We start from the raw sequence: 14179 nt of genomic DNA on the forward strand, positions 1-14179 counted from the left end.
TGAAAGACCAACGCAATCTCACAGCAATTCGTAACTTTTTGATTTAGTGGCTAATCCATATAAATTCATTCAATCTAATTCGTACAATTTAGTCCGGTTTGCTCATCACCCAATGACGGTTGGGGTTAGGGGTGGGGTTGGGTGTCACGCGTCCTTTCTAAAATCGTACATTTTCGTACGACTGAACTCGACCACTAAACTGACAAAATATACTTACGTTTCCTCGTGAGATCAGGCTGGAAAGACCCCTAAAAACTGATTTAAAAAAAGAATCGTGCATCCAGTTTATGGTGTTCACCAATCCATTTGTGTAAATAATGTTGGAATTTTATTTATTACTTCCATTTTTGTTGAAACTGGTGTTAAAGGGATCGTATTAACATCTATTTGCCATCTATTTGCCAATAACCATCTAAAAAGGGTTACAGGTTTGCCTCATTCTTCAAAATATCTTATTTTGTGTTCAACCGAACAAAAAATAAAAATAAAAAACTCCAACTGGTTTGGATCAAGAGAAGTAGGGCTGGACGATATTGTAAAAATCTAACATTGCAATATTTTTTATTCTGCGATATATATTGTGATATATTGTGAATACAATTTCACTAAATGAGTTGAATAACTATTAGGAAATAACTCTAGATTAACTTTAGATTGACTGGGAAGATTCTGTAGGGGAGTGCATATGAATAAAATACAAGAAACAATCTACAAGCGACAAGATTCAATAAAGAAAAAGATACCAATTAAATAAACAGTGTTTGATTGTTTTTCAATGAGTCAAACTGTGTTCAGGTGTACAGTGACACACTTGGTAAATGATCAATTGCAGACAACATTGCGTATGCTCTCGATGTGACTATTGCGAATGATCACATTGCAATATCGATGCTGAAATGATATATTGTGCAGCCCTAAAGTGAGCAGTGTCTAATGATAACAGAATGCTCATTTCTTGGTGAACTATCTCTTTACTGCAGCCGTTTAAAAGATGTTTGGCCTGGCAGCAGGACATCTGCTAATGTCAGACTGTTTGAGCGAGCCGCTCTCCGGTTGGCTGACCTCTGCTTTAAAGCTCAGCTCTGTTTCCACATGCAGGCATCAGTGGTCATAGGCCAAAGCTTATCCTCCATCGGCAGAAAGACTGAAGCTGGGGAGGGAGGAACGTGAACAGAGAGCAAATGGCAGGGCCTGCTAATCACGACCGAAACATGTTTAAGCCCTCTATGTTCTACTGGGCTGATTAGGCTTAATTAAGGCTGCTCGTGTGTCTCTGCCGAGCCAACCAATATTCTCATGAGGACACCGCTGGTCTTGCTGCCACCGCACTGGCACGCTTATTTCAGAATAGCTTATCTTGACTAGTCATGGTTTTAACTGTTTTATTTTACTTTATTTTTATTATTATTATATTTTGTTTTATTTTGTTTAAAATTTTTATTATTAATTTATTTTATTATATTATTTTACTAATTGTATTTATTATTTTATTTTATTTATTATTTTATTTTATTATTTTATTTTATTTTGTTTTATGTTTTATGTTATTTTATTTATTTTATTTTACGTTATTGTATTTTATTATTTTATTTATTATTTTATTTTACTCTTTTATTTTATTTATTATTTTATGTTATTTTCTTGTATTTGTTATTTTATTTAGCTATTTTATTTTATTTATTATTTTATGTTATTTTATTTTACTATTTTATTTTATTTATTATTTTATTTGATTATTTAATTTATTTATTGTATTATTTTATTTTATGCTATTGTATTTTATCTATTATTTTATTTTATTTATTATTTTTTAATGTTTTTTTATTTTATGTTATTTTGTTTTACTTATTATTTTATTTTATGTTATTTATTATTTTATGTTATTTTTTATTTTTCATTTTATTTTATTTATTTTGAATATTTTATTATTTATATAATAAATTATTATAAAATTATTATTTTTATTAAAAAAATATTTAATATTGGGCATTATTGGTAAATTCAGATCATCACAATCATTTTATTTGTAATTGATTTATAACTAGTTCTTAAAAATATATAATTCTTTTCAGTTTTTTTCCGACATTAATATGTACATTTAATATAATTATAATTTAAATATGTAAATGATATTACTTTTATTATTATTATTATTGATAATTCTATATCTATAGTTCCATATATTTTTATTGGTATTAGAAATTATTGTTATATTTAAATAATAATAATTACTCTTAATAATATTTTCTTCTGACCCGAAAAAGTAGCTCATAAATAAAAAATAAATAAATAAATAAATAAAAAATACATCAACAAATAAATAAGAATTTCATCCATTTTTTCCATCTAAGTATCTTAAATACTAAATAAATACTTATGACTTAACATGCATTTAAATGATGTTAGACATTATTAAATATATATAGAATATATTAGATTAGAAATATTGTTTTTTAAAACAATATAATAAATTAACTTTTTCATTCACATTTTTTCACTTTTCGAGTGTCTTGGACTTTTTTGTGTAACATTAAAGGATTCTTTATTAATACGTTAAGTTACTGCTTATTGGATATATAATAAAATGCAGAATTATTTTTTCATTGTTCATTTCATTATCACTAAATTCATTTTCAATTGTTCATTTCGTTATCACTAAATTCATGCATGGGAAACATTAGAATTTTGTGGTTGCAATGCCTTACTCCTTTTTTCATGTCTCTATAATGACAATAGTTGACTTGGGAGGCTAAAGTGAAACGATTAAAGCTATTGAAACTATCAATCATGGCATTTGGGTCAGAATTGATTCGCCTCCCTGTATAATGCCTAAGAAGTGCTATTTAGAGGCATGCAGTAGCAGATGAGCAGAGGTACAGTACAGGAACTCTTACGGGCTGTTTTTAGCAGTGGTGTGTAACAGATTACCATGCTCATGGTTACCTTCATGTTGGGGACAGATTGGATCTGATCTTTTTCTGAGGTGGCCTGAAATGTCCCCTCCTCTTTCCTTAACCCAATCAACTCTCAACAAAAAGACAGATAGACAGATGTAATGAGAGAGAGAGAGAGAGAGAGAGAGAGATTTTATTCTATCTATAATATGATTTTGTTTCATTAAAAGATTAATGGGCGAAGCAGTGGCACAGTAGGTAGTGCTGTTGCCGCACAGCAAGAAGGTTGCTGGATCGAGCCTTGGCTCAGTTGGCGTTTCTGTGTGGAGTTTGCATGTTCTCCCTGCGTTCCCGTTGGTTTCCTCCGGGTGCTCCGGTTTCCCCCACAGTCCAAACACATGTGGTACAGGTGTATTGGGTAGGCTAAATTGTACGTAGTGTATGAGTGTGTGTTTGAATGAGTTTGTGGATGTTTCCCACAGATGGGTTGCGGCTGGAAGGGCATCCGTTGCATAAAAATGTGCTGGATAAGTTGGCGGTTCATTCCGCTGTGGCGACCCCGGATTAATAAAGGGACTAAGCCGACAAGAAAATGAATGAATAAAAGATTAATAATTAGATTTAACAGCTGATTCTCTCATATTGTTTGCTGCCTATATGTATTGGCCATTAATTGTGTCAGTATACTTATATATACTTATTTACTTATATTATAATTAAGTCCTATAAATTTGGTCAAATATTCACTACATTCACACATTGATCCTTACCAAAAATGGCTTTTCAAAATATTCATGATACATTGCAGTATATATGTTACAGTATGTATGTACAGTATGTATGTATGCAGCGGCGGACAGGGACAAAAATTCAGCCCTGGCACTTTAGCCACACCAGCCCACATTACCACACCGACAGCCCCACTGATGGACACACACATTCACTACTTATTTAGGTGTACAGATGGTGAAATATTATAAGCAGCACCATATGTAATAGATATTTAAACATTTAATGTATGTGACTGAAAGAAAAAACAACTCATTTATAACAAATTTACACACACAGTAAAACATGCAGTCTGTATTCCCTGAATCCCACGTTATCTGATAATAATGACATTTTAAAATGTAGAGAAGTTCTATGCTAATCTCGCAACTGTTAAACAATGTAGGTTACTGTCAAAAACTGTCAAAAGTAGTGTGAATGGCGTGAAAATTACTTCGTATATTTTCTGTTTTCTTCTTACCTCCTCTACTGCGCTACTGTTCTCCGATGCAGCAGCCAAATGTACAGCTTTTGAAAAGATTTCAGTTAATTTTATGCATTTGGCAGCGTCTGATTTTAGAGCCATTTTTTGCTTCCTCTGAGCTTTTCGGCACCTCCATTTACGGTCCATCTCTGAAATTAGCACTTACTGTTTGTTTAACATGCTTGCCAGATTTTAATTACATCCGCGGAACCTCTGATTGGGTTATATTCAGCTAAATGTCTGTTGAAGGAGCAGTATCAACAGATATTAAGCAGACAGTCTACTAATGCTCGTATGGAGCATCAAAATAAAGTGTTACCCTAAATCATTTACATTTTACAATATTTTTCAATGAAGTATTGGACATAATTTAACATTTTAATAATGTTTTTCCTTATTTTTTGGCCTTAACAAGGGTGAAAAATTATATTGATGTTTGTATTTGTGTTTGCATGTACGTGTGTGTGAGTGTGTGTGTACTGTCCCTTATTTAGAAGTTGTAGTATATAGTATAGGGGGGTTATTTTCTGTAAGAAACCCCTAAACTGACATTCACTGCAAAAAAATGCAGGGTTCCACACAATTTCTTCATGTTGTCCCAACAGAAATCGATTAAGTTAGCTTAATTTTTTTTTTTTTACAAATTTAAGTGGATTGTACATAAAACAATTAATTGTCCCCCCCAAAAACCTCAAGAATTTTGTTGATTCAGCTCATTTTAAATAAGTATTTTGAACAAGCAACAAAAATCTTCTTTTTTTTGAGTAGTGAAGTCATTTGTTGCCATGCAGACTATATTTTCTGAGGGGTTGGCTTCACTTTCTAAGGGTGTTTTCACACCTGCGTTTTTTAGTTTGGTTGAATCGCACTAGAGTTTATTTTTCCTCTTGGTGCAGTTTGTTTGGGCAGGTGTGAGTGTACCAATCGCAATCAAGTGCACACCAAAAGCAGACCAAAAAGCAGAGATCTCCTTGAGGTCCTCTAGACCTCTCGGTACTCTTTCAAACGAACCCTGAAGTGGTTCATGTGTGGTGTGAACATGATCTGTACTAGAACAGACCCAAATGATCAAAGTACGGCACCTTTTTGGACTAATCCAGCTGCCGTAGTCTGATGCACTGTGCGTTATGGGATGTGGAGGAGAAAAATTTGTTGACAGCGCTTTACCAGCAATTTTAAACAGAGGGAAAAACATTACCTGATGGATCGATGGTAAAATTTCGGGAAGATTACCATGTCGCAGTTTAGCTAAACTAATTGACGCCACCTCCTGAAGTGAATTGTGATGCGCCTTCGCCGTTGCAATGCATTAAAATATTGTTTTCCAGCCGCAGCCGTGCTTCATTTTCGAAATGAATAGTTCGTCTAAAGGGATGTATACAAACTATATAGTATACTATGTGCAGGGATACAATCAGCCAGCGCAGTCATTCCTTCATAGTAAAAAGCAACATTTTGTGTCTGCCGGTTTGTTTACTTGTAGGAGTTCTTTTGCCATTTTCCTGCATGTTAGTTCTGACCAAAAGTATTTGGATTTTGTATTTCCAAAAAAAAAAAAAAAACAATTAAATAAAATAAATAAATTGACCAATCGAAAAGCAGTTCAGGAAATAAGTTCAATAACATCTGGCCAATGAGTGATGTGGATTTTGTCACATGACTGCATTTTGGTTCTTTTCAACTGGTTCAGGTCAAAGCAATCAGTGTGGTGTGAAAAGGACCCAAAAACGGCAGAAAAATGCTACAATGTATCATGTGTTGTCCTTGGTCCGGACCAAATGAACCAAACCACAATGTGAAAGCACTTTAATGTTTAGTCACATAACAAAAACGTATAATTAATTGTATAATTAAAATATTTACAATTTATACTTAAATCATCATAGTTCATCTTTCATTTATTCTTACTCTCTTGTTTTCTTTTTTGAATGAAAACTTAACTTTTTCACTAGAAATGAAAATTGCACTATAAGGAAAACAATTAAAACACGACAGAACCCTATTATTATTTTCTCATTTGTGACACTTTTTTCCAGCAATAAAAAGGAAAAAATGGATTGGAAATTGGATTTGATGTCACTTTCTGTTTCTCTCTTATTTTCTGAAGGTTGTCAGTGTACCAGATGATGAAAATAAACTTTCAGTAAGTATCATTTAACCCTCAGCACTTATCCTGAACATCTATACTCTGTTAGATCGTTTTATTCAATGTTTGATTTTATGTCTTTTCCCCCCATAGGCTAAACCCCGCCTCCAAAGAGGAGGAAGCTCCGCCTCCCTTCACAATACTCTGATGAGAAACAGCATCTTTCAGCTAATGATTCACACACTCGATCCTCTCAGTGAGGGTAATGTGCAAATACACGCACACACACACTCACATATTTTATTTTTAAAGATTTATTAAGAAATGTGCTATATTCCAGGGAAGTTCAAGGAGAAGGCATCAATTTTACATAAGATTGCAAGAAAAAAGGGACAGGATGAGGCAAATGGTGTTGGTAAGCTTCAAATTCAATCTGTAATGTGAATTTAGTGTAGCATTCCTCGCTTAATTTAGCATCAGAAAGGATTTATTGCAAACACACGGATTTTCTCCTGGTATTAAGCGTGTAAACACATGAACACAAAAACAATATAAAATACACATACAAAACAAACAATACACATATAAATAAAAACAGGACACATAATAAAACGAAGTCAAAACATTTGAAAAGCTAATAAGCCTAGTTGGTTTAGCATATGAATATTTTTAATTATTACAATATTATGCACATATATAGACTGAATATGTATGTATTTTAGATTTTCGTGACACTGAGTATATATATATATATATATATATATATATATATATATATATATATATATATATATATATATATATATATATRTGTATATATATATATATATATATATATGTGTGTGTGTATGTGTGTGTGTGTGTGTGTGTGTGTGTGTGTGTGTGTGTGTGTGTGTGTGTGTGTGTGTGTGTGTGTGTGTATATATATATATATATATATATATATATATATATACATACAGTCACCGGCCACTTTATTAGGTACACCTGTCTAACTGCTCGTTAACGCAAATTTCTAATCAGCCAATCACAGGGCAGAAACTCAATGCATTTAGGCATGTAGACATGCTCAAGACAATCTCCTGCAGAACCCCTGAAAATATCCAGTGTTTGGCAGTTCTGTTGGCATAAATGTCTTGTTGAATCCAGATTTTAGAAGAGAATGGTCAGACTAATTTGAGCTGATAAAAAGGCAACAGTAACTCAAATAACCACTCGTTACAACCGAGGTATGCAGAAGAGCATCTCTGAACGCACAACACGTCCAACCTTGAGTTAGATGGGCTACAGCAGCAGAAGACCACACCGGGGGCCACTCCTGCAGGAAACTGAGGCTACAATTCACACAGTTTCACCAAAATTGGACAAAAGAAGATTGGAAAAATGTTGCCTGATCTGATGAGTCTCGATTTCTGCTGCCACATTCGGATGGTAGGCTCAGCATTTGGTGTCAACAACATGAAAGCATGGATCCATCCATTTTCTTAGCACACTTTGGACCATTAGTACCAATTGAGCATACCTGAGTATCGTTGCTGACCATGTCCATCCCTTTATGAACATCCCGTTCAGCAGGATAACGCACCATGTCGTAAAGCTCAAATCATCTCAGACTGGTTTCTTGAACATGAGTTCACTGTACTGAAATGGCCTCCACAGTCACCAGATCTCAATCCAATAAAGCACCTTTGGGTTGTGGTGCAGGAAATTGGCATTATGGCATATCAGCCAACAAATTTGCAGCAACTGCATGATGCTATCATGTCAATATAGACCAAAATCTCATATTTCCTGTACATTGTTGAATATATGCCATGAAGGATTAAGGCAGTTCTGAAGGCAAAAGAGAACCCGGTACGAGTAAGGTGTACCTAATAAAGTGGCCGGTGAGTGTATATATATATATATATGTGTGTGTATATATATAATAAATAGATAGACTTTTTTTTTGGAAATGTAGATTGAATTATGCACTTAATTTTTTTTTTATTATTTACTGGTCATTTTAATTACTTGTTTATGCCACAGAAGACGGACAGAGAAAATGCTTGTTAAGTATGTACTGTACATCTATACAAAGCATTCAGAATGTGCTAATAGTACAGGTGTTTCTAGGTTGTTTCATATTACATCAGCAAAATACCCCAAAGTTAATAAATTGATATTTGTGTTGCTTTATTTGATTCTCCAGTGGATAAGAACCTTCCTAACAGCTCTAATGTGGAGGTAGAAGTGACTCCGCCCATGAACGGCAGTGCTGGACCAGAGGTGATATCATCATACACATCATCTTCAAATATATAGTAGAGATGTGTTCATATATTTGAACCCCTAATCCTGATTGACATTGTGGACAATGTTAGGTCGAGGTCGAGGAAGAGGAGGAAGATGAAGACCAGCCTCTTAGCCTGGCATGGCCAGACACCATAAGGAAGCAGGTCACATACCTCTTCATCTTCCCCATCGTCTTTCCATTGTGGCTATCGCTGCCAGATGTCCGCAGAGAAGTACGACTGAGTAGTGCTTACTTTTTACATTTGGTTGACAGACTTCTGTCATATTTAATTCTGTTTATAGCAACAAAGAAAGCAGATACTGTCATTAAATTAATATTGTCATTTCTGTGGTACTGAGATAATTGCTTAGGTGTAGTTTTTTTTTTCATTTTTAAAATGACATGGCATTACTTTTTTTACACGTTTAATCAGTCTTCTAGAGTAGCAATAGTTATTGTCTAAGAAGTAATTGAGTACTGATTAAGTCAATTTTACGTCACCATTTGAAGTTCACTTGAAAATAATTCAATACCAATGCAGCTTTCTTTGTTAGTAGTTTCATAATATGACACTGAACAAAGTACGCTTATCTTATTTTTAAAGGAACACTCCACTTGCTTGTTTTAGTGTACAAACATCTGTCTTAGTACACGATGTAGCTGCAGAAGATTCAATCGTTAAATAGGAGATTATCAAACCTCTGATTATTTTGGAGTGAGATGCTTGAGTGAGATGCTAATGGTCTAATCTGATTCAATTGTCTATGCTAAGCCAATCTAAAAGTGCTCCAACCAGATCTGTAAATCATCTGAATGGATTCAGAAATAGCAAATAGCAAAGTTGTAAAATGAGGCTTTTTTTGTAGAAACTTTGAGTATTCCACATATTTGAGATTAAAGCTTTAAATAGGGAAATAACAAAACTCTGTTCATTTTTGAGGGAAATGCTTATGGTGTAATCTGATTCAATTGTCTGTGCTAAGCTAAGCTAAAAGTGCTCCCGCTAGACCCGGAAATCATCTGAATAGATTAGAAAACAGTAAAACTCCACTATTAACCTTAAGGGGAGTTGTAAAATTAGCCTATTTTGTAAAAACGTAGAGTATTCCACGTGTTGAGTTTTAGTGCTTGAATTTGTCTTAGTACACGATGTTGCTACAGAAGATTCAAACAGTAAATAAGAAATTAACAAAACTCTTTGATTATTTTTGAGCGATATCCTAATGGTCTAATCTGATTCAATTGTATATGCTAAGCTAAGCTAATAGTGCTCCTGCCAAATCTGTAAATCATCTGAATGGATTCAAAACTGGTAAAACTCGACTGTTTATCTCTAGAGGAGTTGTAAAATGAGCCTATTTTGTAAAAACGTGGAGTATTCCACATATTAAGTTTCAGTGCATGAACATCTGTCTTAGTGCTTGATGTAGCTACAGAAGAGTCAAACTTTAAATAGGGAATTCTTGAAATTCTTTGTTTATTTTTGAGTGAGATGCTAATGGTTTAATCCAATTCAATTGTCTATGCTAAGCTAAGCTAAAAGTGCTCCTGCAAGAACCAGATATCATCTGAGTGGATTCAAAAATGGTAAAACTCGACTGCTTAACTCGAGGGGAGATGTAAAATGAGCCTATTTTGCAAGAACGTAGAGTATTCCTTTAAAGAAAAAAAATTCAGTAGATTTGCATATTTACACAACAGAGGTAAGGATGTCGCCATCTGAAAGTAAAAACCTGAATACTTTGATACACAACACAAAATTTGAGTATGAATGGTTTGTATTGAGTAGAAAATGAATTCTGATAAACATAAAACAGCTATTTCTCATGTCTTGCAAGAAGTTCATATTGAGTGAGAAACATTTTAGATTTAACATTGTCTGTTTCTTTTAGTTATGAACCAAAAAAATATATATTTTTTAAACAAACATTTCTGTGATTTGGTGACCCATTTGTTCAAGTCTAAATGAGTCATTGTTTTAATGATTGATTCAATAAATCACTCTTAAGGTCTTGCTAGTGTTATATCTATTACGCATGGCAGGTCTAAACCATCGAATGTACCAACAACAACAAACACTCTGCAAAATAAGCATTTAAAGGCATAGTTCACCAATAAATTTACTTATCGTCACCTATTACACTCATTACCTAATACATAATTATGAGTTTCTTTCTCCTGTTGAACACAAAAGAAGATATTTTGAAGAATGTTGGAAAAAAGCCATTCACATTCATAGTAGGAACAAAACAATACAATGAAATGATTTTCCACATTTGTGTTCAACAGAAGAAAGAAACTGTTGACAGAAATACAATTTTTGGGTGAATTGTCACTTTAAAAAGTCTGTATTTCCTTTATTAACATTGTATATTCCTGCAAAGTTACGCAGCGCATGCCCTTCCAGCCACAACCCATCATTGGAAAACTTTATTTTATTTTATTTAATTTATTTTATTTATTTATTTATTTTTATTTTGTGGCAACTTTTATGTTTAAGTGTGTGTTGTGTGTGGGGACCATAAAGAAATTCCAATTCCAATAATCTCCCTTGTCCTTTCACAGAGTTCAAGGAAATTCTTCCCAGTCACTTTTTTGGGGTCGATCTCTTGGATTGCGTTTTTCTCCTACCTGATGGTGTGGTGGGCTCATCAGGTACAACACAACTTTTGTCTTGCACCTTCTTTCCACAATAACTCGTGGTTGTGCTCTGTCATTAAGCATACTGAAGCAAAACGACACTTTTTCAAAATAGAGAAGTGAGTGAAAGTGCAGCGTAATCTTCAATGTTAACAAAGTGTGAATTATACTATGATATTTATATTGAAAATCTGAGATGCGTTCAACTTTTTTTTGTAACTTTACTTTGTGTAATACATGCTTCAACGAATTAAATTTATCTATTTAAATTACAACTTTTTATTAATAAGACGCATTTAAGTGTTCAGTGATTTGCGGGATATTTAGTGTATTCTGACCTACAGTAACTACTATTTTAGAGGTTTCTGTAGGTCAAACTATGAGTCTAATTTTACTTTACTTTTAGGCGATATAGAGACAAACCTCCATTTTACGAGAAAAGTGTCTTGTGAAGACTTTTGTTATCTATCGGTGGTCTAGATCAGTGTATCTCAACCACATTCCTGGAGGACCACCAGCTCTGCACATTTTCCATGTCTGCTTAACTAAACACACCTGAATTAGATCATCAGCTCATTAGCAGAGACTGAAAGACCTGTAATGGGTGTCACAGATAAAGGAGACATCCAAAACATGCAGTGCTGGTGGTCCTCCAGGAACGTGGTTGAGAAACACTGCTCTAGATCTGCCACTTTCAGATTGTTTAAATAATATTTTCCCCACATTAACTGATTGGCGCTATTATGCATTCACATTGGTATGAACCATTATAGGGATGGTCAATTATATAATTATATTAACTATTATTTTAATTATTAACATTATTATTTAAGAGACAGATCAATTATGTAATTCAATCTGTAATTAGCACTCTGAATGTGAGGTAGTCATAGGTGAAGGTTGATCTCTGCTTATAACACTGCTGTAAACCTGTAACTCACAGCAGCACAATAAAACCAGCCAAATCCCAAAGCCAATTAGCTATTCTTGTCATTTCCCTCAGAGGTGACTGTTCTCTAGTGCATACTCTGTGCAAACTGCTCTAAACTCACTGCGGTTTAATGCTTTCAGGATTTACAGAGACTCAAAACCAACTATAACTGTGCTCCTTTACTAGGGGGTCACTAGGGCTGCTCAAAAACTGCAGCTAATCATTTTCATCCTCTGAGATTTTCTTTTGGCATCTAATGTGCAAATCCAATGCAAATGTCTTGCCGCAGGTTGGTGAGACTATTGGAATCACGGAGGAGATCATGGGTTTGACTATTCTAGCAGCTGGTACCTCTATTCCTGACCTCATCACCAGTGTCATCGTGGCACGGAAGGGTTTGGGAGACATGGCCGTCTCCAGCTCAGTCGGCTCCAACATATTTGACATCACTGTGGGGTAAGAAACCATCATGATCAACAGGCCTCCCACGATCGACATTGTAAAAATGTCTAATTGCGGTACAAATTTGTACCTAAAAGGTCTATATCAATACCTCAAGGGTACATATTAGTACATAAAAAGTTCAAAAGTGTTCCTCTTAAATTTTTTAGGTACTAATATGTATCCTTGAGTTACCAATATGGATCATTTAAGTGCTAATGTGTACCTTTTGAAAAGGTGCCACCCCAGTGATGGCTTGCATACCTTTATTTCTGAGAGTGTACATTATTTATATATGTTTGTTTTGCATGTATGCCAATTTGCACGTTACGTTACATTTAAAGAATGCATTATATAACTGAATAAGTAACAGAAATATATTATAATAAACCCGCAATATATAAATGTGCTATATGGCTAAATGTGCAAATTACATATTTAACATACAAGGTAATGTTTGGTATTAGCAGATAAAAAAAGTCATGCATGAGCAATATCACAACTGAAGCAGTGAGATATGGCTGTATATAGACACTGGTTGGAGGCGTGCTTTGGCACGAGGCTACAGGCCGAGTGCTTAGTGTCTAGCCAGTGTCAATATACAGCCATATCACACTGCTACGAGTGTGATATTACATTTATACAACAGTTTGACAGCATAATTCTGTGTTTAAAAAAGAAAATCAAACTCTGAGAGTATCAAAAACTCTTTTTTATATGAGGAACTACTTTCTTCCACCATTCATTCACATCTGCAGCTGAAGTCAGAACAGCAGAAACTCACATTTTAAGATTATAAGGCTGAACAGCATGAAATGCCATCATCTACAGAGATTTCCCAGTATTTCTCTGTTGCAGAGGATTTCACAATAATTAATCCTGAAAAAGCCAAAGCAAAGTAAACACTAGCAGTTTCTGTGGTATAAATACAGCACTACAACATACAAAAGAGAGCGATCGACTTAGAAAGTTACGTACCTGACTTATAATGATTAGTCAAGCTGTAGTTTGAAACATACATTGAAAAAATGCTGAATCCCTCTAAGGACAAATTATACAGTCGCCATCTTGTGATGGTATAATCATCCATCACTTTCTTTGCTCTGCCCAAAGACAGGCCAATGGCCGCCGAAGCGATGTATCTCCGAAATTAAGAATATTTAAAATAGGCTCCATCATTATTAAAAAAACTGCATAGTTGCAATCTAAACAACGACATTCTCGATAGAAAAAGGCTCATAAGTACATTACGTTGTCCAACAGCTGCAATATTTGTCAAACTGTAGTGTCCTCAGCTTTTTGCTGCATGTGGGGGAGTAATACACACAGGTGAAGGGTGAAGAGGCTGTTATTTGCAGAATAGCTGAAGGCTATCAGCCAATCAGATTCAAGAACCAGCACAAGATTGTATAAATGTACATATATGCAACATATATTTAAAAATATTGCAAAAATAGCAGTTTACATATTAATAGTCAACCAATTACAGACATGTACATATGTGTTAAAATATAATAACTATGTTTGTATATACAGTTAAAGTCACAATTATTAGCCCTTCTTTAAATATTTTTTTCTTTTTTTTTTAAATATTTTCCAAATTATGTTTAACAGAGCAAGGAAATTTTCACAGTTTATTTCTTCTTATGGAGAAAGTCTT

General features: G+C 34.1%; 1 protein-coding gene across 5 annotated transcripts in view; it reads left to right on the forward strand.

Annotated features, from left to right (window-relative positions):
* The window catches only part of slc24a2 (solute carrier family 24 member 2), a 41869-nt gene that overhangs the window by 22330 nt on the left and 5360 nt on the right, over nt 1-14179 (forward strand). For 3 of the 5 annotated variants that reach the window (XM_073949114.1, XM_073949113.1, NM_001328436.1), the window contains 7 exon segments: nt 6254-6289; nt 6386-6494; nt 6573-6647; nt 8424-8500; nt 8596-8739; nt 11073-11162; nt 12368-12534. In XM_073949114.1, the coding sequence (XP_073805215.1) occupies nt 6254-6289; nt 6386-6494; nt 6573-6647; nt 8424-8500; nt 8596-8739; nt 11073-11162; nt 12368-12534 (698 nt within the window). 5 annotated transcript variants of the gene reach the window in all.

Source organism: Danio rerio, chromosome 1 (genome assembly GCF_049306965.1).
Source record: "Danio rerio strain Tuebingen ecotype United States chromosome 1, GRCz12tu, whole genome shotgun sequence".
NCBI classification, from domain to species: Eukaryota; Metazoa; Chordata; class Actinopteri; order Cypriniformes; family Danionidae; genus Danio; species Danio rerio.